Below are 24,041 nucleotides of genomic sequence, written 5' to 3' on the forward strand. Positions count from 1 at the left end.
GCTTCACAAAACACCCCTGATGTTCTTGACTGAACTGTTGTTGGTGCTAATTTCAGCTCTTAAGGGAAGTCTTAATTTTCATACAGGAGCAGAATACTTTTAGGAATTTTTTTTTCCCAGCTTTTGTCTCATTGCTACTGATACCAGTAGGTAAGAGAGACAAACCCAGTCCTTCAGGGAGTGTTTCCAAGAGCAGAGTAAAAGAAGATAGAAATGATGATTATGTTTAGTCTTTTGGTGGTCTTAGATCTACCACATACTGCGATTTCTTCTCTAATACAGTGTATTTTATTACAACCCCCACAATAAAACAGCTTTAGTTCATGTCAAACCCAGCACAATTTCAGCCTCAGCATTATAGTGAGGCAATAACAGTAAATTTCTTATGATACATGCGCTCCAAAAAAAAAAATTGACCTGTAGAGTCTCTTCATGTGTTCTGACTCTCAGTACAGAACCATACAATCATAGACTCATTAAGGTTGGACTCATTTAGTCCAGCCTTTGACTGAACACCACCATGCCAACTAAAGCATAGCACTGAGTGACACATCCAGTGGTTTCTTGAAGACTTCTATTCCCAGAATTTATAGCTTTAAGTACCCATATAGGGTTAAAACCCACAACCTCGGTGTTATTAGCACCATGCTCTAACCAACTGAGATAATCTCATGCATAAAGTACTTGGAAAAAAAACCCCACCTTCATTTAAAAATATGAAAATAATTTTAATTCACTTAAGTTAGTTTTATTAACTGATTTGAAGTGACTTACGTTATAGTGATAGGAACATAAGTACATACATGAAAATATCTTCCAGATGTTAGCATATAGAAAGGAATATTTTGTAGTGATAAGAATTGGTCTGTGCGACTGAGATCAGAGTTATGTTTCTGTCTCCACCAGAATTTTCATGAACTCTAGTAGATTCTTGAGTTGAATTAATTTGACTAAATAGCATAGAATTTGTGTTTCTGAGTTGTATTTCTCCCAGACAAGAATTTAGGGCTGTTTTTCTTATATTTTTCTTTTCTAGATCTGTATGCATATTTTTTCCCATGGATTTATTACAGAATAAATTAATTTGGAGGTACTGTCATGGGGCATTTATTTGATTCTCATTAGGAAGATCAAAACACACTTTTGAGCCACAGACTGGATTTTTAGTATGAAAAAATGTTCCTCCTGGTTGCAAAGACATGGTTTTGAAAACTAATGGAGCCTGAGATTCTATTTCTGGTACATATTAACTACATTTTCTGAGAACAAAACAATTTGTGTAATTACTCCAAATTCCTTCCACAGCTAGAAGTCTGTACAACTCCCTACTGATAGTCTTTTCAGTATTATTCCCATATTCATGCATTTACTCCAGTTATATCTTTTACAGGAATACTACCTCAAGAATTCTCTTTTGAGAGTATTTTATTGCTCACAAGGTTTTAGATCATCCATATAGTTTGAGTGTTAGTTTTGTTATTTGCTGACTGGAGTCTCTCTTAGTTCAATTCTTATTCATGTATTCCAAAAGGACCTGAAAGCCTTAAGCAGTCCCATGATCCTGTAGTGGGGGACACCCTACAGACTGAAAGAAAGAAAATCTCAAGTGAAGACAGCTTAAAGTAGCTAAGATATAGGAAATAAATAGGTGTAGAAAAGGATAAAAAGCAGAAAATGAGCCAAGGTTTCAGGAAAAACAAAGTAGGAAAAACAAAGTCTCTGTAAAATAAAATTAACATAGGTGGCTACAGTGTACGTGAGTGCAAAGCAGAAATTAAAACCATCTCCTTCTCACTGGTACTTGATCTGTGCCCCAAATTCTTGATAATCCTGAGAAATGCTGGTCCCAGGGTGATGAGTTATACACCTCCTGCCAGACAGCTTGTTGTAGCCTGCTGTGGGTCAGCCCCAGAGCTCCTTACCAACGTGAGACAGGGAGTCCAACATTGTCTGTGTGGCACCAGCTTCCCTTCAGACACGGGAGCAGAGAGGTGCCCACGGTGGGAGCATGGTGGTGCTTACTGTGCAGGTCAGTCTGGTGAAGGCATTCTCTGTCTGCACCAAAGACAAAGACTCCAGGGTGGATGGTCAGGGGAAGGGGGCTGCAGTCACTGCAGCAAGCAGAAGGAAAAAGTGGTATGTCAAAGAGAGGAAATAATGAGATTGAAAGAAATTGGCGGGGAGAAAAGCTGTAACACTTGTGATTGAAGATACGCTGCAGGGATTCTCTTGCAGAGTGAAGCAACAAGCCTGGCAAGGAGTGTCAGAGTCACAGTGTGAGGGTCAGGGGCTGCATTTCTCCACAGCACTGCTGCTGTTACTGGTTGTGGCAGTGGCATCTGCCCCAGGTGTGCTGCACTGCCTGCCCTGGGCTCCAACAGAGAAGATCTTGAGGAGCAAATAACCATTTCCATTGACCAGGCTGAGATCAAGTCTGTTTCCCTGTGAGCATCCATGCTCTGACAAACAGGCTCCTATACTCTCTTAAGGAGTGCACTTCAAACCAGAGGCACCCATACTTTGTAGCTGCTTTCAACAATAGTTTCCACATTTTGTAGAAAATAGAACAGGATTTCCTGATCAAAACATGAAACTACCAACATATCTCACATATTTTCTTACCTTTAGCCTGATCTTGATTAATTTTTTTCCTATTTGTAAAATAAAATCCAGAAGCATTTAATGTCAAAGGTCTAAAATGACTGTGCTATGCATCATGCAAGAGACTGCTGGCTTCTGAAAAAGCTGTAATTGTAATGCCTTTCCCTCTCTGCAGTAAATGGACATAAATATTCACAGGGCTGGGTACATTAGGCTAGGTAGATTCATACATTTGCTGGAACAAGTATTTACAAATAAATGTATTTTTAAAAAAAAGCCCTGAAAATCTCCTTCATAGTCCTTTGACCGATGTTAGTGCATTACAACATAGCTGAATTTGGCAAGGCACAAATAGGGAAGTTCTTCTGAAGAGTAGATGGCAGTGAGAATTTAAGGGATGTTTGAATTGTTTTTCTAATTTTACATATAAATATTGACATTGTGCAATACTGAATACATTTCTTGTATTGTATGCAGTGCATGTGCAGTAGGGCTTACATCCCTATCAGTGAAACCGGGGGGGATTTTTTGAGTAAAGTGTGCCAGATTTTATTTGAAAGGTTTACATTTTATTTGCAGAAGAGAAGAGGCAAATATTCATTTTCATTGTATTCCTTTACTACTAAGTTATTTTTAGAGTTTCCCTTAGTTTTGGAGCACTAGTGACTATTCTGATTTGGTCTTTTTTGTCAATCAAGCATTATTATTATTTGGTAAGCATACCTTTCTCCTCAGAAGAAGGAAATTGCTTCACCCTCAGAGCAGAGTTCATCTTGTCTCATGTAGCCATATGCAGAGCAGATGTTGAGTCTAAGCCCCCTACTTCAGCTCTTTTTCTAGTCAATGAAGAAATATGAGCACTTCTGGAGTAATTTGTCTCTGAAATCCATTTCAGGATATCAGGGATTTTGCACTGAAATTGTGAAATACACCATTTGGTGTAGAGTGTCAAGATGATGGTGTTTGTCTAAGTACCGAATCATGGCTCAAAGAAGATGGGGTGAACATCCTTATGAGCAATAGTCAATTCTTGGTGGCATGCCAATGGCTTGGCAATGTGTTTATGAAAAAGCAGTCTTTGACTGGATGGAGTGTGATACTGTGAGATGTCCTGTGGATTTACAGTGTCAATTTCCAATTACAGGGAGGAGAACATTGCTATTATCAGGGAAAAATTAGAGGAAATCCTGTATCATATGTTGCCTTGTCAACATGCCATGGATTACAGTAAGTCTGCTGTTTTGTTTCTACTGACCTTTGTTTATTACTCTTTTAAGCACAATCAAGTTGTTTATAATAATACATGTACATAGTAAAATAAGTGCTGTTTATTTTCCTACTAGTTTGTCACCAGTATTAAGTACCGAACAATCTTCAGAATTTCCTTTTTTTCTCTAAAGTGAGGACTTATGGCAGTCGCCAGGTATTATTTTAAGATAATTTATTATAAAGATAGCAGAGTAGAAGTAGCTGAAAACTTTCTATTCTCCAAGAATAAAAATAATGCCAATGAATCATTTGGAAATTGAGTTCTTTTCTTTTTGCTGTAATGGTATATATTTTATTTCTTTTCTAGTCTCATTACAAAGAGAATGTCATTTTAGAGTTTAGCTTGCACTGTCCATTTTTTTAAACAGAATTTCTGACCTTAAGCTGTGTGTATGGGATAATATCTTGGATATAGTAAAATCTTGAAAAATCTAGAAGAAAAGGTATAAGAGGGTACAATAATTTTTCTTTGAAGTGCATAAATTTACTGATAATTAAATTTACCTCTGTCAACTGAAGGTTACGTGAAGCTGTGTATTGATTGTACAGCTTTTGGTACAGCTTTTGGACCTGTCTATTTTTGGCACTATTGAATGATGCTAGTCAGGTTTTCAGATCAACCAAGTGCCTGTCACATCTGGGAATTCCAGGGTCTCAGCACTTTTAATACTGACATCAGCTTGAAAATTCATGGCTGCAAGTGAGCCTGTGTGGACATCACATGAGCTTTACCTTTTTCTGTGGAACCAAGTTTTAGCTGATGGAAATCTTCTTCCAGCCTATTGTCTATCTGCAACTATTCTGTAGTTATGGTATCAGCTATATAAGTACTTTTATTTGAGTAGTGTCTTTCTTTTATAGTTGTATATTCTTTTTTATGAAGGGGAGAATGCATGCAGAAGGCTTGTCATCCTGCACTTGTCTGATTTACAGCTGTGCAGCTCAAGAAACTTGAGCCCAATTTGAAGTATGGACAGTGAGCCTAAAAATAGTAGCTTCCTAATGCATCCTGTGCCACTGCATGGCTTCCATTATCAGTGATCCATTAGGTCTTGGCCCTGCTAACTCCTAGGAGAAAAAGCAGATAGGAAGGAGAGCTTGCATATGTCTTTCGTTGCCCTCTTTTTGTGTGTTTGTGCTTAAAACTAACTGTTCTGCTGCTCTGTATTCTTAAATGGCCTGATATTCATATTGGTCCCTTCTGAAGTTGCATGATGAATGAAGTATTTTTTCATTGTATAATTGAGCTCTCCCTTGAGAGGCATCTCCCTGTGTCCCTCCCCAGGCTCCCCCCCCGCCCCCCCCTTTTTTCCCTGATATAATAAAGTTTCAGCTGAGTTCCTTCACCCAAGCTTACACTAATCAGGCTGGTTTCCTGTTATTGTTTCCTGCGCTGTATTAAACTCACATTCTCTGACACTGCATTTCCATCATTACAATTAGCTCCTACACAGTCGATTTTAAATGATAAATAATTACTAGAAAGTCACACTGGCAATCAGAGCTCCTTAGCTTCAACCACAGTTTGGAGCATCTTGCTGGAATAAGGGTAGCTGAGCAGAGTTGCCTTTTATAAAGTCTGCAGGGCAAGACCTTTGCTTTAATGAATTTTAGGAAGTGTATAAGACAGAAGAGATGCCTTTAAGAGAATAAAATGCTTCATAGTTCTAAAGGTCATGCCAGTCTCTCTTTTGCATATCAGTACCTTTAGATCTCAGCCAGTAACAGCAGAATTTTTCACGCATATGAAAAACTGTTGGGCTTCTTAATCATAAATTATGGATTCTTGTGTTGGTAATGTCTGCTTTGTGTCCTTCCTTTTATTAGTTAAATTGATCACATGACTGGCTGACAATACCTGAAATTATGGATGTCTTCTTAATGACTTGGCTGATGACAAGTGTATCTCTGCAACCTTAACTTGGAGCAAGCCATTTGGCTTAGATTTTTGTTTTGTTTCTGTGGGATATGCAGTAACCACGGTTTCCTATGAGTTAACACAAAAAAGGCTTGGAATGCAGACGCCAGCGGTTGCTGGGATATAAGTGAGCTGTAGTGCAGGTTTGCAGCCCGGGCTGGGAGGTGAGGGCACCTCTGGGATCTTGCTGCCGGCTGCTGGTGAATGGAAGAACTGCCGGCACTGCTGTGAATTAGACTTGCACGGCTGCAAATGGATTGTCTGAAGAATACACACCATCCAAATGCAGGCTCTTGAAATGTTTTGCTATTGCTTGGTCTTTAACACATCCATGAGACTGTGGTTTATTCAGAGCACACTGGGCTGTGGTAGGTGGTTGGGAAAGAGCCATGAATGCTCTGAGTGGGCAGGTCAGGTCTGTAGGTCAGCTGTGACTATTATTCTTGTCACTGTAGAGTGACTTGATCAGAGGTCAGTGCTGCTGGGAGAAGCAGTCTCACGAGAAGCTCTTTGCTGACAGAGCTTCGACTTGCAGACTCTGCTTCACTAAATCTGCAATTAGAGGGAAGGAGGTTTTGCCTGATAAAGACCTACAGGATCTTCCCCAATCTCTTCTTATTCCCAGGCAGAGAAGCTTCATCAGGTGCTAGAATACTTTGCTGAGGTGTATAGACAGTATTTATTTATTTATTTATAAAGAACAGGCAGTTTGAAAGGTGAAACAGCTTTACATTGTCGTTATGGTCACTATATGATATATGCTATACAATCAGTAACCCTGGTTACTTCTGTGAATGTCATCTCTGCTGATTAAAAAAGATGCTGCATAAGAAAAAAGTATCTGGTTTTTTTGCTTATAATTTCTTTTTGTTTTGGGTGTCTTTAAGAGTAATGTAAATAAATAAATGATCTTGCTTTAATGCTGTTGTTGTGTGCCATGTGCCAAGTTTGATCGTACAGCTCATATTTATGGCCACGCTTAGACACCTTGGTAGCTGCCCTTTGAAAGGGACATGCTGATACAGCCTAATCCCAACCATGTGTGTATGCCACTGCAAGAAAGGCAAAATTATTTAAAAAATATTCTGGTTTGGTTGAAGATCAGGATGTATTGATATAAGAAATAACCTTTGTTTTTCTGCTTTTACAGAGTAATACTTTTATCAAGACTTTAAATGAAACACTAAGGAAAGAGTAAATAAAAAACCCATTAAAACCCAAGGATAATTCAATTCAATTCAATAAAATTTTTATTTGGGGAAAGCTATATGTATGGTCCAAATATGTGTGTTCCTAAAGACAGGTCCCTTATTTATCTGTTGCAAGTAGTTATCTCTTGCATGGGAGTGGGGAAATTTAACTGGATTTTCAACTGGCTAATTAGTCCATTTTGTGGTGTTTATATGTGTTGTAGAGCAGGTTTGTGGAAGAAAGAAGAGCCTGCTTCACCACAGGAGAAAATCTTTCTTTTTGTAGTGAAGAAAAAAAAGATTGATCCAGAGTTGCATACAGTTTCTGAAACCATTTTTAACTCTTCATTTTCTAAATATTTAAATTTTTAAGGTGTATGAACTTTAAGAAGTTACTTCCATGTAGCACTAGTATTTGTTTATTAAATCTGTATTTGCATTTCCTGCTCTTGACAGTGGGATGTTCTATGATGGAAATCATACTTACCTTATTGAGCCAGACGAAAACTACACTTCAGATGTAAGTAGAACTTACAGTAGTCCTGCTGTGCTTGTTAACTACAGTCATCCATGGGTACAGGCATAAGGCCATTGGACGAAAGGTTCATCCCCTATTCCCAGCTCATGTACCTTGTATGTGAGACTTCATCTTCACCGATGGAAGTAGATCTCCAAAAGTTAGGCAGTGGTGTGTCTCCATGTGTGTGCTGGGTAGTGCTTGGCGGTAGAGCAGTGCAGCACCAGATGAGGGTCCCTTGGAGCCAGCAGCAGAAGCCTGTGAGTGCCCTGTCCCCTTCGCTGGCACTTCCTGCTCTGGCTTTGTTATATCACTCTCTTTGTGGTTCCTCCTTGACTCCAGTTCTGCAGCTCCTGTGGCTCTCACTGACTCTCCATGGGCTGGAAGCCTAGCTCTAAGCGTGCTCAGCCACTGTACTTAGATATTTCCAAAAAGATGATTAACTGTGGCGTTAGCAATCTCGTTGTGGTTGGGAAAAGAAGAATGTAGAGTAATGGTGCCTTGCAACTTGCATGTTCACTGGTGTATATGTTGGCTGGCGAGACCCTTTGGAACTGTCTGTTTAATGCTCTTGAGATGGATTAATTTTGCCTGGTTTAATATGTGCAATTATTTACAATTTCAGGATGACTTCCATTTCCACTCTGTTTACAAATCCAAGTTGTTTGAGTTTCCTTCGGTTGACCTGGAATCTGGTATGATTTTTTAATATTCGTGACTTACTGAGTGTGTTAGTCCAAGGCCAAATTTGTTGATTGTATTTGACAGATCATCTTCTGATAGCATATTTGTTTTTTTATATATACCTTTGTTTTCTCATTTAAATAATAAAGCACTGAAAAAAAAAAATTGAAATGGTGGAAGCACTGGAAAAGAACCTGAAGTGCTGAAAAAACCCTGAATAAAATGAATTAAACTTCTCCTAGACCTTCATGTTGTTTCTCTTAACAAGTCATGTGGTCTATGGGCTGTATTATGTGCTGGTAGTCACAGAAAGGAAAGGACTGATGTAGACTAAAGATGATGAAAATAAACACCACATTGCTAGTGGTTAAAAACTCCTAATGGATTTTTCCTGTTTTGAGATAGAGGGTGAATACCATGGTGTGAGCATAAGCCTGGGAGACAAGAAGTTGCCAAATGTCATTGCTGTTCAGTGACTTTCATCTCCAGTCCTATCAGCATCTTTCACAGTACTAGCTATGATGAGGGTCTTGCATTTCAGTGCAAATGAATTTGGAGGCAGAAGTGGTTTCAAGTGCTTGTAGTGATGAATGCCCGTATTGTGTGTGGAGGGGGAAAGGTTTTTTAAAAAAATGGGTTTTCATCTGAGAGGTTGGCTTGTTAATTGAAGCTAAAATTACAGTATTGATGACATATCCCCATTATATCAAGGATTTGCCAGTTTTACAGATGTGTTTTCATGATCTACAGTATATATCCTAGATAAATATAACTGTCCTTCATAGACACTGACATTTTCATAGAAACCACCTCTCAACCAATTTCTTCAGGGGAGTTACAGATGTTTGGTCATCTTGTTACAAACTCTTTGTCCTTTGGTAACATTTGGATCTGAGATCTTATGGTCCTGAGTACTGCACGTAGATGGGTCCATCCCTGGGGCACAGTTTGTGCAGGTTTGCCAGTTTTTAAGCGAAGTAGAATCATTCAGGGAGCTAATGAGGAAAAGAAAAGGGAAATTGCTACAGCTGGGCCTCCTTAATTTCAGTTCTGAAGAAGGAATATGTCAGAACCTAAACAAAACAGTGTCCCAGTTTGGTGCCTCCTGTCCTGTGATGATTGCCCAGGCGAGGTGGAGGTGACGTTGGGGTGGAGGGACAGCACAGAAAGCTCGTGCATTGCGTGCCATTGATATCTGTGTCACAAAAGTTCCTAAAAAAAGCCCACAAAACCTTCCTACATAGCTGCACCTTACACACATACCATGGTTACTACCTGGGCTTGCAGGGATGGTAGTTTAATGAGAACAATTTATTGAACATAAGGTCAAATAATAGAGTGTATCTTTTATCACACTTTCTTGAGGACATATCATTTAAAAGATTGGAAATAATGCAACCAGTAGTGAGTTTTAAATAAATCTTCTGTCTCAGGTAGTTAAACTGGGAGATTGCTAGCACTGGTACTTACTGGATATCTATAAGCTGTTTTATAAGATTTCCTAAAAGTGAATTTTTTTGTTTTCAAGGTTTTGGAATAGGACTGTTTTCTACTTTTAAAATTATGGAAGAGGATTAATTGCAAGTAAATGCCCCAGTTTCACCTCCACCAAAGCTTCTTGATTAAAAAACCCCCTGTGAAACTAGAGCTTCATTGTCTGTTTTGTTTATTTGTTTGTTTATTTGTTTTCTTGCAAAAATACAGACATTCTTGTACAGTTTTGATTTTACTATAGATAACAAATAAATAGTTGCTGGCTTTGCTGTACAAAGCCCAGCATGTGACATAATGGAATACGTAGCCATTAGATTGAATTCGAACCACAGGATTGTAGAAAAGGTTAAAATGGAAATTCAGTTGCAGAGTTCTAGTCTTCTCAATTATACAAGTATTTGTCATGTTACAGGGTGCTAATCTTCCATCACATTATGTTTGGGATCCCAGGTATGGAGAAATAAACTTTAATTCTCAGTCTGTTCTCCCACATGGCCATACTTGTTTTTGTGAAATAGTTTGAAAAGGTGTTTCTGATGTTTGTAGTGAAAATTACAGTAGATGTATTATATTATATCCTCATTAGGAAACCTGCCATTTTTTCTCTAGCTGTGATTATTCAATTTATCTCTGTCTAAGTCATCCTCCATGCACAGTCACAGCTCCAGAGGATGAGAGCTCCACCAGTATCTCTGCTTGGTTCTGCCTCTTCTCCACCAGTCTGGAGAGTGCTGACTGCTGTCTTGACTTGACTTTTTTTCTTAAAATAACATTTGCAATTAATTGCTAGAAGTATTATTGTGATTGGTTTTTTTTTTAAGGTACTACAACAAAATTATTATGAATAGTAGCTAGCACTGTCCTGGGCTGTGTCATCGGTTTTTTTTATATTCCTTACTACTCCCATAATTTATCAATTTGACCAGCCTAAGGAGATTTTCCTTGAAGCCAAGATTTTTCTCTTATCTTTGAAAGAGTGTGTGTGTAAGGTAAGAGTTCCACTCAGCACTGCATTAGGAATGAACTGAATAGATCACCAGCTTCAATACTGGTTTTAGAAAGGGCAAAAATTTCACGTAATAGGGATTACTCAGTATCAGTGGTAGTAAAAGCACACACTATTATATCATGGTTCAATAGCGATGTACTTTATATGTTCTTTTGCTCCCTGGGTATGAAAAAAACCCCACAAGCTGTTGCAGAAAAGAATTTATTGTACTGTACTTTGCAGTGGTCTGAGGAATAAAGAGGATTTTAAATAAGGAAAGCTTGGACAGATGATTGGTATGTTTAGAGCATTTGACTTTGTGTTTTTAGACTGTGTTTTTTCTCACAATCTCTGTTGAGATCTACAATGTCCTGACATGGTCTTAGATAACAATATGTTATCAAAGGTGCTGTTTTTCAAATAATACGTAACAGGTGTCCTTTTCTTTTGAGGCCAAATGAAAAATATGTAGACAGGACACTTTTTAATGTGTTTTAGTGGGACTTGGAACTATTGGGTTTATGGTTGGACTTGATTTTAGCAGTCTTTTCCAACCAAAATGATTCTGTGATTTTGTGAATCTTCATTACTGTTTTTCAAGGTAATATATTCCCATCAAAGTATCTGCTAGGCTCTCTCAACCAGTAACATTCCCTGTGATTTTGCTGGTCATGTTCTTTTGCCTGAGGGCTTGGCTGGAAATGCACCCTGTGTGGGTTCATCAATCTTGTGGATTATGAGGCTAATATGTGTTAAGGTGTTAATGGTAATGGCTGCATCATTTCCCTCTAGAGATGACTGACTTCCGACGGTGGGTAAAACAATCACATTCACTGGTGAAGTTATCTGTACCCTATATACATACTGTAAAATATGATTTTATTGATTGAAAAGTGTTATTTTTACCAGCTCCATTACCCATGTTATAAAACAAAAAATTACAGGTTGAGATCCAGTTGTGTGGCACTAGAACACAGTCTAAACTAATTAACATGCATAAAGCATAATCAAAAACAACACTGTGAAAATGTATTCAAGATTTAGTTTTTCATCATTGTAAGCTCCAGGGTCTGCAGGTCTTTAAGCAATAAATAGGGAGCTTTGGGTGTGATTTTATTTCTTTTTGGTCTTTTTTTCTAAAGAAAGTCCTCAAGTGCATTGGTGTAACCATGAAAACATTTTTAAGCAGAGAGCCTTTTACTGTCCAGGTTGCCCCATAAAAAGATATCTGCAAATGTCACGTACCAAAATGACACTATAGTCATTAACCAAATTACCCAAGACAATACCATTTAGTCATGCTTCGTTTTCCTGATTTCTCTTATCAGTAATTTGCCACTCCTGGTTAAGATTAGCACTTAGGCCTGGCCATGTCATGTCAGATGGGCAACTCAGCTTTGTGTTTCAAGATTTTGCTGATGTGGCAGCCCCAGTCAAATTCCTATCAGCATTGTTTTTAATCCCATTTTTGAACTTCATGCAGAAATTGTACAATTAATGTACAGCAGAAGAAGTGAACCTGTGAGAAACCTTCCTATATCACCTATATCAGGTGCAACTGTACTGGCCAGGAATTTGTAGCACAACCAAAAGCTGTGTTCAAATATATGTAAACTGAGAGTCCCATAATTTACACAGCTCCATAAACCCTATAGCACTATAGGGGTGCTCTGTAAACCCTATAGGACTATTTACTTCTCTGCAGGACTGGTAAAATCACTCTGGCATACTGAAAGTTTTCAGTTCCTGGAGATTGAAAGGATGTCCAAAGCTTCAGAAAGCACAAAGGAGTGAAAGCAGTAAACGGAGAAAGACATTATTACAAACTAAGCAACTGCAAATATTTAATTTACATGTCTCAAAGAAAGATCTTCTTTGGGGCAATAGCAAACACATTTATACAAGACAGGCAAAGAGGTTTATTTTGTATAGGGACAAGAGAGGTAGGGACTATGGATCTGAAATTAAACATGGAAAATTACTTCTTGGACATTTGAAAGGGTGAGAGTAAGTGTTCTCTTCTGCTTAGTTTATAATGTGTCCTTTCCCATGAGTGGTTAGTAATAAATTTGGTGAAAGGAATTGGCAAAAGAATAAACTACTTGATGCTTATGATTAGAGGTTTAAGAAATTAATGACACAGTGAGATTAGTGGGGAGGAATATTGAATTGGTAAGTGAGCACTGCCAAAATCTCATAAGGTTTCTCCCAACTCTGACATATTTTGCTTTGTGAATATAATCGTCTTAAAGCATTAATTCTGCCTTCCATGCTCCTCTTATTAATTTAGGTAGCTATTGCAAGAGCTCTGTGAATGTCTGCTGAATTCCCAAAAATGAGATTCACTCCATGGAAGCACTATGCTAATAATATTTCATACCCAGTATTGGTGAAGTTTTGGCATAGAACATCTGCTGTGCTTTCTGAAGCATGACACCCACAGATCATCTGTTTGAGCAGACCCAGATTATCACTAGCAGAGTTTTTAATAAGAGCCATGTTACTGGGAAGCATCTGTAGCCTTGCCCCCCTTCTAGCTGGAAACTTGAAAAAATGAGTTGTTGCCGCATCTGAAGTGCTAAAGAATACCATGCTACTGTCATGCTGCATCAGGGTCACTAATTGCTGGGTTATATTTTTGTAAATATTCAATGTATTTGTCTGTGTTTTCTGCTTAGAGTTCTGGCAGATGAATACTACATCACAGAGTTTTGTTGTAAGGCCAAGACACAAAAGAAGGAAAAGGCAGGTATGTGCCAATATGCTTGTTTTTAAGTAATATGCAGTCAAGTTTGTTTCGTGTCTGCTAAGTTAATTTGTCCAGATGGAGCTCTGCTCCTCCTACTGGTTTGGCATGAGATCTCTATATCAATACAAAAAGAGATATCTAGTGTAGGCTAAACATTGATGGGTTCTCTTGGACATTCCCTACCGGAAGATTTATGAAATTTTCAAATACTGCTACTTTGCAAATGAAAAATTAGGTAAAATATTTTTGCTCATTTTGAGTGTTGATTTATCAGAAACTCCCATTTATGAAACATTTTTTTTTTTACGTTGCAATGGCGACAAGTAGCTAGTTTATCTCACTTTATTTTGTTTCAAAATAGGTATTCTAAACAGAGGCTTCATTCCCTGTTTATTGAAGTGGGGGAGCCACTAAGTGCAGATGTTTGTTACCAATTACACTCTCTCTGTATTGTTAGACTCTCTTAGAGTTACATTCTCTCCGTAGGTTCGTCAGATTCCACGTAAAGTTGAAGAGGAAACAAAATACATTGAGCTGATGATTGTAAATGATCATCTAATGGTAAGACTGGCACATTTCAGCATCTTACAATTATAATTAGCATCAAATTGTCTTAATTTGTCCAGAGAGCATAACAATAAAGAACAATATAAGGCCAGAATAAATTCAATAGTATGTCCTTAACAGAAGAGATTATTGTCTCATTAATGATTGATGAAGTTGGTTTTGAATTTTGGCAAGTTAATTTCACCAAGAATGCAACTAGGCCTGAGTATCAGAAAGGGTCATAAAGTAACTAATGTCAGTGTGACTTAAGCTGATGATTTTCTTTCTGGCTTTCTTGAGCATTTGTCTTAGTTACAACCACTCAGCAATCAATAGTGCAGTTATTTCAATTGTGCAGCAGCTGTTGACAATGGAGAGATTAATCATGACTAGATTTTTTTGATGTGTCCCAATCAATGTAGAGAAAATTATTCTGTTAACTTGTATACTTTCTCTGGGAGAATACAGTAGGGTTTTTAACATAGTGGAAAGAGACATAATGGTTAGTGTATTGAAGAAAAGCCAGACTCATTCGAGTGGGAAAAGGCACAGATTTATGACAGTAAAAATGATTAATAATTAGTGAAGGGAGTATCAAAGGAAATGGTGAATTCCTCATCACTTTTACTGTTCAAAAGTAGTTTCAAACACAAACAATAGGATTCAACCTTGAAGTAATTGGATAAGGTTCAGCCTGGTAGTGCTCATACGACTGGTGACGTTAGACAATTTTATGGTCCCTTATGGCTGTAAAATCAAAATATTTATGTGAATTTTGTCTACCCTTTCTGCAACGTACAGCAGTTCTCTCAAGCAATACCTGAATTGCCAAAAATAGAGATGAGAGTGTACAAGTGTACAAGGAGTGTGCAGCTGTCCTTGGACAGCATACTCCTCCACCAGCTCAGTTTGGTGAACACAGCAATAAATTACTGGATTAAAGCTAATAATATGGCATGCAAATCCCTAAATTGGTGTAACTGTGTTTGAACCTAAAGACCTGAAGTCACAACTTTTCCCTTGGGACCTTATCTTTTCAGGCAGATTTTCTTCAAGGACACTATTTCCTAAATTTGTCTAATCACAGTTACTGCAAGAGTCAGTCCAGTTAGGAGTTTATTCTCTGAGGCAAATGCCAGTGAATGTACATGATCGAAGAAACCAAATAATTTCCTCCTGTGAGAAGGAAGTATCATTTGCTGTGGGCTTAACTTTCTTATTTTTCCCCCCTAATTCTGATTGAAAGGATGCCTTTCCCATGCCCTAGTCATGGGGAACTTCTTGCCCACTAAAAGATCCTAATGCCCAGAAAATATGGACAACTTTAATTCCAAAACCAAGTGTTGTGGGGCACAAGATGGTTAAACATTTTTGAAAATCTTGTACACTTGGTCCTAAATTCTTCTGACATACCTGTGACTTTCATACCCATGATGCTCATTCATAACTGCTTTTTTTCTGCAAATAGTAGCACCTGGACAGCTGTCTTCAGTGTCATTTTTATAGCACTGCATTACAAATTTCAGTAAAGGTGCCATTGGAGTCTGATTGCGGAAGTGATTTGAACAAGTTACTGTGGCGTTATGGGAGTGTGAAATTATACAAGAAGAAAACCAGAAACAGCTTAAGAGAGAAAATTGAGAGAGAAGGGAGTCTGGTAGATTAAAACACAGATGTAGATATTTCTGTAATAACATCTCTAGAGGAGTCTCAGCTATGGAAGATTTTGTTGCTAATTTATGCACAGGCATTTGTGATTAATTTTAAAATTGCCAACAATAAATATAATGAAGGGAGTAACAATGTATTCCTATTCTTGTAGCATTTTCCAGTAAAGATCCTAGGGTACTTTCCACAAAGGAATTCATAAATCCTAACAACAGCTGTTGTAAAGTATATCAGTAATGTACATTTCTGAGCAATTCCCTACTATTGCTTATTAACATTGCATTCAACACTGGAGACAAAACCTTGCACAGGGGTTGTATGGTTGATGCAGTTGCTTTTTTTTACTTCATGGTGTTTTGGAAATGTACCTTGTTTTTCTGAAATCTGTACATGTTACTGGTCTGTGCTTGTTTCACAGTGTAAAAAGCACCGCTTGTCAGTCGGCCATACTAACAGCTATGCTAAATCAGTTGTGAACATGGCAGATTTAGTAAGTATCACTCAACTATGTGTTCTTTTACATGTGAGATGACTCATAAGATTCTCCTGGTGATAGATGCAGGAGTTGTCAGTTCATGGTATACCAGTGTAATATATGGAAGATGACAAATTTTCATCTAGAGCCACAGTCAATCACCTATAAAGCCTTTGTCTAACATAAAGCATTAGAGTTTTTTTTTTTTTTTTGTGGCTTTAAACATTTAAGTATCCTGCTGGATCAATCTCTTGAGTCTGAGCTTTAAAGAGTGCCTTAGATAGGACAATTTCTAGCACAGGATCCCTGTGTTGACAACTTGGAACCCAAAAGACAATCTGAAATTCTGATGCATTAAAATTTCTCCAGAAACAGTGCACTTGAGCAAATGAGTTAGAATAGGGACATACAGGGGGACTATGTGGATTATATTTGTTATGCTGTATTGGATGAGATGCTGGCTCTTGTACCTCACCCCAGGAAAGTATTTTTAGACAAAGAAAAGTATTACTAGAAAAAGAAAATGCTTGAAAGTATTTGGTATGGAGTATTAACACTGAGCATTGAAAGGAGACCCTTTTTTGTGATTTAGCCAGCATGAGTTGAAATACTCCAGTAGATGTATATAACAATGAAAAATACGGTTTTATAATTCATTATTCCACATAAGAGAGCCCTCATGTGTCTTTGGGTGAGCTGGAAGTTATAAAAGACCCATTAATTTAAAATCTTTGAACTATTTGAAATGCAGTAATTTTTCAAAAATCCTATCTTTCTTCTATGCACCTCTGCCTGTGTGGGACCTGCAGGGGATCTTTTTGAAGGCTAAGAGAACTAATTGAAGAATTAGGCATAAAATTTTGGTTTTACTATGTTTTTGTGTTTGTTTGTTGGTTTTAAGGCAGATAAAATCACCTAGGAGAACCTAAAGTGTGCTAGAATAAGCTAAATATTTGGTTACGTAAGAATACAAGCTATTACAAAAAAGGGGTAAACCTCACGTTTGTTCTATTTGACATAATATATTTGTTCATTCTGTTAATGTACTAGATATATAAAGAACAACTTAACACCAGGATAGTATTGGTTGCCATGGAAACCTGGGCTACTGATAACAAGTTCACCATATCTGAAAACCCCTTGGTGACTCTACGTGAGTTTATGAAATATAGGAGGGATTTTATCAGAGAGAAAAGTGACGCAGTTCACCTTTTTTCGTACGTAACCTCGTGTGATGTTTTATTACTGGGGATTTTTCTTTCCTTGGGGGTTGCTTCTCACAAATGGCTGATGCATCTCCTTTCTGTTGTGTGTGTAATCCACGATAATTCAGAAAAGAATGTGTTGGATGGGGAGGTGGGAAAAACTTAATATACAAACGGGCTGCCAGTGCAACTAGACATTTGACTCTCATTTTAGTTTTAACATACTAAGCCTGAGCTGCATGCGTTCTAATCCTTTGTTATTCTGTGCAATCACCTACTCCACAAGCACAGCTACCTGAAGGGTCATGCATGATTCCGCCTTCAAGGTTGGCTTCTTCAGCAGTAGAGCACAGATTATTCAAAGGAGGAATGTTAGTTTTGAAACCAGTGAGGTTTTTCTGCTTAAGTGCACTATGGCCTGCTTTACTTCATTGAATGACCTGCATGCTGCAGGATTACTGAAGTGTTTCAGATCCTCAAAACAGTTTGTTCTCCCAAGATATTTGAGCTATAAGAAGACTAAACTGAGAGGAATGTTATTTTCTCTAAATGTCTTATTTTTTTGGAAATAAGATTGATATAATAAAATATATCTACAAAGATACAGGAGAGGTTCATGCCTGAGATTTTTGATCCACATGACAGAAGAACATCTCTGTTGGAGTCCTTTTTTCTCTCTGCTGACTGTTTTAGAAGCCTATAAGGATAAACTTAACCTAAACATCTCACTTCCTGTGACTTCAGTAGGGTTCCAGGATACCCAAGCCCAATATCCACCCTCAGAATTTTTCTATGTGCCTAATTATTGCCATTGATTTCTGCCTTGAAGAAAGCTAGTAAGGCCTGCAAGTGGTGCTTGCAGATTTTGGTTTCTTTGTGTATCGGATCTTCATCTCTTAAATGGGAATCAGGTTTTCTCATATCCCTCGTGTATCTTCTCTGGTGACATTGTAAAGTCTTTGGGGGGAATTCCTGTTCTTGTAAATGTGCGTGGATTGACTAGGACAAAAGAGTGCCCGATTTGGCCTGTGGGTGGGACTCTGGATACCACTGAAATGATAATTCCAGTGCTATCCACAGCACCACCACCAATGGTGTTTGAGGTATTGCATTCATAGATTGTTTAGAAATAGCAATTTCTGAAATTGTGTCTGTGAGTGAAACACAGCTAAGCTGGGAGGTGAGGGTAGCTGGTGTGATAGTACGGTGGTTACAAATGAGCTTCCACCTTTAGCACGGTTAGCCCATTGTGATACTTCTTGATGTTTTTCTGTTCTCACTTGAGAAAAATAATTTGCCCGGTGGATCAGTACTCTCAGGTGGAGCGGAGTATATTTTGTCTCCAGTTACTGGCAGTCATTCATGCTGATGTGGTCAGCCCCAAAGTGGTGATTAGATTTAGGCTCAGAGTCCATCTGTTCCTTGGATGGGATTGGCTGTAGTTTCAGAGTTTTCACATATCTTTGCATCTTACGCTAATGCATCTCCCCTTGAGTTTTACCACATCAGCACTGCCCAGTTAGATGTGTGTTGTTTCACTAGTCCCATGCATTGGCAGCATGGTGGCCTCTCCTGCACTCTGCCTGGAGCATGTGCCAGCAGAAGGCACTCGCTGCAGTAGGATGTCAAGAAACAAAAGGCTGGGGGAGATCCAGGTGGTTTGGCAAAATAGTCCCCTTCTTATATTAGGTAGTCTGAAGAGGTGGGAAGTTGTGATAACTTTTCTGGATATAATTTGTCATATGAGGTTTGTGAGTGGTTTTCTGTTTTTCCCATTTGCTTTTGCATAGTTTGCAGCGTAGTGGTGGCATCCAGCATTTGCAAATGCCAGCTTCTCATTGGGAAATTAGAAGGGCAGATACTGGAATAGGCAGGTGCAAAACTCATGGACTGAGCAGAGTAAACTTCCTTTTCTTTTCCTTTTTGCCAAAGGGGGAGTCGATTTCAGAGCAGTCGAAGTGGTGTAGCCCACACTGGTGGAATCTGCTCCTTGCTTAAAGGCGGAGGTGTGAATGAGGTAGGTGGGGATACTGGTATGAGCAAAAAGTGGAGGAAATTTATCTGCACAGAATTTATCAGTGCAGACATGTTCCTCAAAATATTTTGCTCTTATTTTATTGATGCAGAATCTCAGTGCAGCTCTGTAGAAGGGACACTTCAATGAAGAGTGATGAGTGAATAAAGTCAATATGGATTCAAATACACATTTCAGCAAAGTCTGCAATATTCTGTCATTCATATTTGCAGCCACAATGCCAAGAAAGAAACAGATTTTCTATTACTTAGCTTGTCTATAAGCCAGGGTTTAGTTTTCATCTAGCTACCCTGAAGTAAGAATTCTAACACTATGTATCTGATTTTGCATTTTTTTTGCCTTGATATGAGAAAAATTTTCCTTGGATCTGAGATAGCTGTGTATTACTGATTACTTTTCCTACCTTGCTTGTTTCTTTCAGTTTGGAAAACCAGACTTAATGGCAGTTACCCTGGCACAGACTTTGGCCCAAAACATTGGCATTTTCTCAGACAGAAGAAAACTTCTAAGTGGTAAGTTTATTTGCTTTTTCACTCTGTCTCAAGAGGAAAATCTTAGGAGGTGGAGGATCTTATTACTGTCTTTCTGATGTGTACTTTTTCCTTCTGTTTCTCACAGTGTTGAAATATTTTTATTTCTTCCAGTTAAACAAGAAGGGACTGACATAATACTTTTTCCTCTATTTGAATAAATACATAATGCTTTTCCTTATAATTTCTGGCAGCACTGGTGTCACCATTTCATCCAAAATAGACCATAAAGGTGCCTGCCACTTCCATTCATCTCAGGGAGACTGGTGTCCCACCCACAGACTGAATGTTGCCGTTTTATGACACAAGGGTAGAAATATACATTAGACCCGGGGATAATGAGGAGCCCCATCAGTGTTGTTATATAGAACAGTTCTGACAATACAACTTTTAATCTGTTTTCCTGGATTGATTTCCTCTTACAGATTACCCAAATCCCCTGTTTCTCTTGTAGATTACCCAAATCTCCTGTATTTGCTACCCTACTACTACCATTTCTCTGCTGTAACCTTGGTATTCAACTTTTAGTTATCCCTGTTTACCTGAAATGCTTTAATCTCCACCACTCTGCCTGCAACAAGCACCTCCCCTTCCTGCTTCCATGTTATATGAAGTCCCAGCTTGATATGATTAAATAAAAATACAGTTTTGAAACAATTTAGGTAATGAACTGGAGTGCTTACTTACTGGATCATGTGTGCTTATGTGGCCTACATTTAAAAAAGATAAATTACTATATTGAGTAGTGAAACTCTGCTTGGGTGGATTTTGTTTTCAGGCATTGTAAAGACAATATATAATGCAGAGATATATCTGCATTTAAAGGACAGAAATGTAGGATGGATGCTCTATCCTACAGACATGTTCAGTATTCATTTTCCAGCCACATATTTTTGAGCTGATGTAGGGGCACAGTAAAAGTGAAAACTATAGTAGTGATGATTCCCTTTCTTTATGGCTGAGAGGGGCAGGACATGTTTTGGTGGGGAGAGAGGAGAATGCAATTGTTGGACAGAGCTTCATTTCCTTTCTAATTGTACTTTTAAAATGGAAGCAAGAAACTGATGTTCATGAGCCCAGTAGGACAAGTTACAGAATGTGTAAGTGGGGAAGCATTTCTCCTGAAACTGAAGCAAGACAGCTTTGAACATGGAGGATTGAGACCAGGGCAAAGTGATCCCAGTCAGCTGGCAGGGCAGAAGGGAGTTTTGTGAGGGAGGAAGGGAGGGAGGGAGAGCAGAGGAAGAAGCTGATAGATCCTGCTCTACTACCTTGTGTTCATTGACCATTCCATGCTTTTTTTGTCTGAATTATTGTTTGGGGTTTTTCAAGTGAAAATTTTCCAAATCGCATTAGTATAGTCAAAAAAGAAAACTAAAAAAAAAAAAAAGAAAAGTTAAAATGATTCTTTTTTCCTAACTCTGAAAATCTGGGAAATGAGTATCATCACACAGGAGAAGATGAGAAAGCTGACTCATGATTTGCAAGTGCTGAAGGCTAGCACTTTAGTTTCCTCTAACTTCACTTTAAGAGAAGGAAAGAAAAGCAGGACATGTTTTCAAAGCTCAGGATTGCATAGAATCTTGTAGAGTTTTTAAAAAGGGTTGGCAGGGTGCACTGATACACTTAAACTAAGGTGTGCAATAAACCAGCAAATTATTCTTTTCAACTTGTCTTGAAATATGAAATGGAATTGAGTACAGTATGCTTTTTATGATAAGAAATTTATTATTTTGGAGTCACAAGACTCAAGATGTAACTTTTTATTTTATCTTTTTTTTTCATTGTTAGGTGAATGTAAGTGTGAGGACATGTGGTCTGGATGCATAATGGGAGATATGGGGTAAGGCATTTCACTAGAGGAAAGTCATGTTCTTTATACAGTGACATAAGTGAAAGGTGTGAAAATTTTTCTCTTTTGTGGTTCAGCACAATATTTTCGATGACTCATTTTTCAGAACGTAAGGTATTAGCCTATATACCATACAGAGACATCTTTGAAGAAATGTGAGAATATGTGAGTTAATGAGAAGGGTATGTGAAGATTTTTGGTGAATCCTGATTTAACTTGCAAAGCACAAGGCTCAACAGTCAAGCCAGGTTATTGCAGAGAAGCAGAAGCAGGTGTGGCTGCTTTTCTCATGCAAGTTTGCAATTGAGTTGTGGGAACAAACAGTGACACACCCTAATTCTTGAAATCCTATGATCAAATTTCTGAGTTGGTGTGATATTGTTAGAAAAGCTGCCCTCATTGGAGGCTGAGTATGTTCATACCCATGTGTAGTGTCACTGGAGAGATTTTATCCTAATGACTGGTGAATCAGCAAATTTTTGCTGCTGGATGAAATTTGATGCTTTGTAAAGTGTATTCAGACCTTAATGCTTTTTATTACAGGCCTGTCTTTCATCACGTGATGAATTACATCGTAGTCTAGTTTAAATATAGATAATGCCCAGTTTTTAATTAATTAAAAATGGATCCATAAATTTTCACAATAGCTTCGTGGTCAGGAAAATTTTGAACAAAGAAGTATATCTCATTTGAATCTCTTTGAAGGTGTGAATGTATGCCCTTTTAATCTTGATATACCTGAAAACATACCCGGTAGGATTTTTCTGATTTTTCGTATGTTTAAAAGCCAGTCTGAGAAGCATTTTTGATTCCTATAAAAGTTATAAATTCTTATGTTAGGGTCTTTAAATTATTTATCTGAAGTTCAAACCTTTCAAATATCTGGGTGCACAAAAAAACCTTGTATTTACCTAGCTTATTGCTGAACGTTGGTGAAATCCACAACCTCTGTAGTGTTTAGACCTAATTCATGAGCATTACAGATGGAAAAAGCCAATTATGTTTTGGAAGCTATTCCTCCCAGCATTGCAGGATAGCACTTTGGCTAATATTTTTATATCCAGTGGTGAGCTGATAGAGGAAAGCCCTTGAGACTCCAAAATCTCCTTGAAGCATAAGTACTTTCATGACTATAGACCTGAATAAAAAGATCACTGCAGTTGTCTTGGGAAAAGTTATTTCCCTGTGGAAAGGATCCATGCAAAGATTCTCTGCATCATGTTGTTTTTAGGTGGGGCACTGCGTCTCAGGGGGACTCTGTACTCAGCTGAAATTTACTGACTGGGACACATGACAGAGAGAAGCTGAAATGTTAGGTGGTGTTTGTTAGAAGCATGTTTAAAATGCTATAACTGTACTATATAAAAATTCTGTGGGTCAGGAGAACCATTTCCTCTACAACAGAAACAAACTGTCTTTGTCTCCTGCAATGTGGCTAGCACAGACCTTTCCCATGGGAACTCTCTTCGCTCTTTTTCCTGTGTTTTATAAACAAAGATAAAGTTTGGATGTTATTAAAAACAGTGTCTCGAGATTTGGACAGTTCAGGCCTGGCCAATTGGCTCAGGGGGAGGTTTCGGACTGACCAATCTGGGTGACCTTTCAAAAGTCTATATAAGTTGGAATTAAATAATAAAAGACACTTTTTTATGCCATTGAGAACCTGGTCCTCTTTACTCTGCTAGCGGCTCGACAGCAACACTGCAATTTGTATGGGAGGAAATGAATGTATTTCTGAGATCAGACCTGTTAGTAGAACAAGTCATACTTGTGAGAACTACACACTGTAATCAGATTTGTGGTGTTTGGCATGTAAAAACTTAGTGAAATGTTCTAGGCCTCTCATTTTCCATGAGCTCTCTGTCATTGTTGAAATTTCCTTGTTATTTACTGAAAGGATTTTCAAATTAGACTTACAAACAGATAGTCACTGATTCTGAGCAGCATGCTTTAATTATTTTTCTAAAGTATAATGTTATATTTCTCCTATTTTGAAAAAAGAAAATACAGTGCAAAAAGCACCAGAGAAAGTAATCCTGCTACCTTTTTCTGGTAGGTACTATCTTCCAAGCAAGTTCTCTGAATGTGATATTGAAGAGTATCATGAATTTTTAAACAATGGAGGTGGAGCCTGCCTTTTCAATAAACCAACCAAAGTAAGTATTGCCATTATTGTTGAATATTACTTCTACTCTATTGCTAATTTAGATGAAACCAAGAAAAATGAAAATTATAATGTTGGAAAAAACACCTGTGGTTTTGATAGTTCTGGTTCTTTCTAAGTCCTAACTATTCTGGTAACATATGGTTGTAAGTAGAT

General features: G+C 38.0%; 1 protein-coding gene across 11 annotated transcripts in view; it reads left to right on the forward strand.

The window, feature by feature from the left end:
• ADAM22 (ADAM metallopeptidase domain 22) overlaps window positions 1-24,041 on the forward strand; it is a 127,769-nt gene that overhangs the window by 67,735 nt on the left and 35,993 nt on the right. For all 11 annotated transcript variants that reach the window (XM_085050647.1, XM_085050649.1, XM_085050650.1 and 8 more), the window contains exons 5-15: window positions 3,746-3,828; window positions 7,435-7,498; window positions 8,121-8,190; window positions 13,340-13,410; window positions 13,897-13,971; window positions 16,043-16,114; window positions 17,150-17,316; window positions 19,237-19,321; window positions 19,761-19,851; window positions 21,661-21,712; window positions 23,778-23,877. In XM_085050647.1, the coding sequence (XP_084906773.1) occupies window positions 3,746-3,828; window positions 7,435-7,498; window positions 8,121-8,190; window positions 13,340-13,410; window positions 13,897-13,971; window positions 16,043-16,114; window positions 17,150-17,316; window positions 19,237-19,321; window positions 19,761-19,851; window positions 21,661-21,712; window positions 23,778-23,877 (930 nt within the window). The remainder of the gene's footprint in view (window positions 1-3,745; window positions 3,829-7,434; window positions 7,499-8,120; window positions 8,191-13,339; window positions 13,411-13,896; window positions 13,972-16,042; window positions 16,115-17,149; window positions 17,317-19,236; window positions 19,322-19,760; window positions 19,852-21,660; window positions 21,713-23,777; window positions 23,878-24,041) is intronic.

Source organism: Lichenostomus cassidix, chromosome 2 (genome assembly GCF_008360975.1).
Source record: "Lichenostomus cassidix isolate B80296 chromosome 2, HeHo_3.0, whole genome shotgun sequence".
NCBI lineage: Eukaryota > Metazoa > Chordata > Aves > Passeriformes > Meliphagidae > Lichenostomus > Lichenostomus cassidix.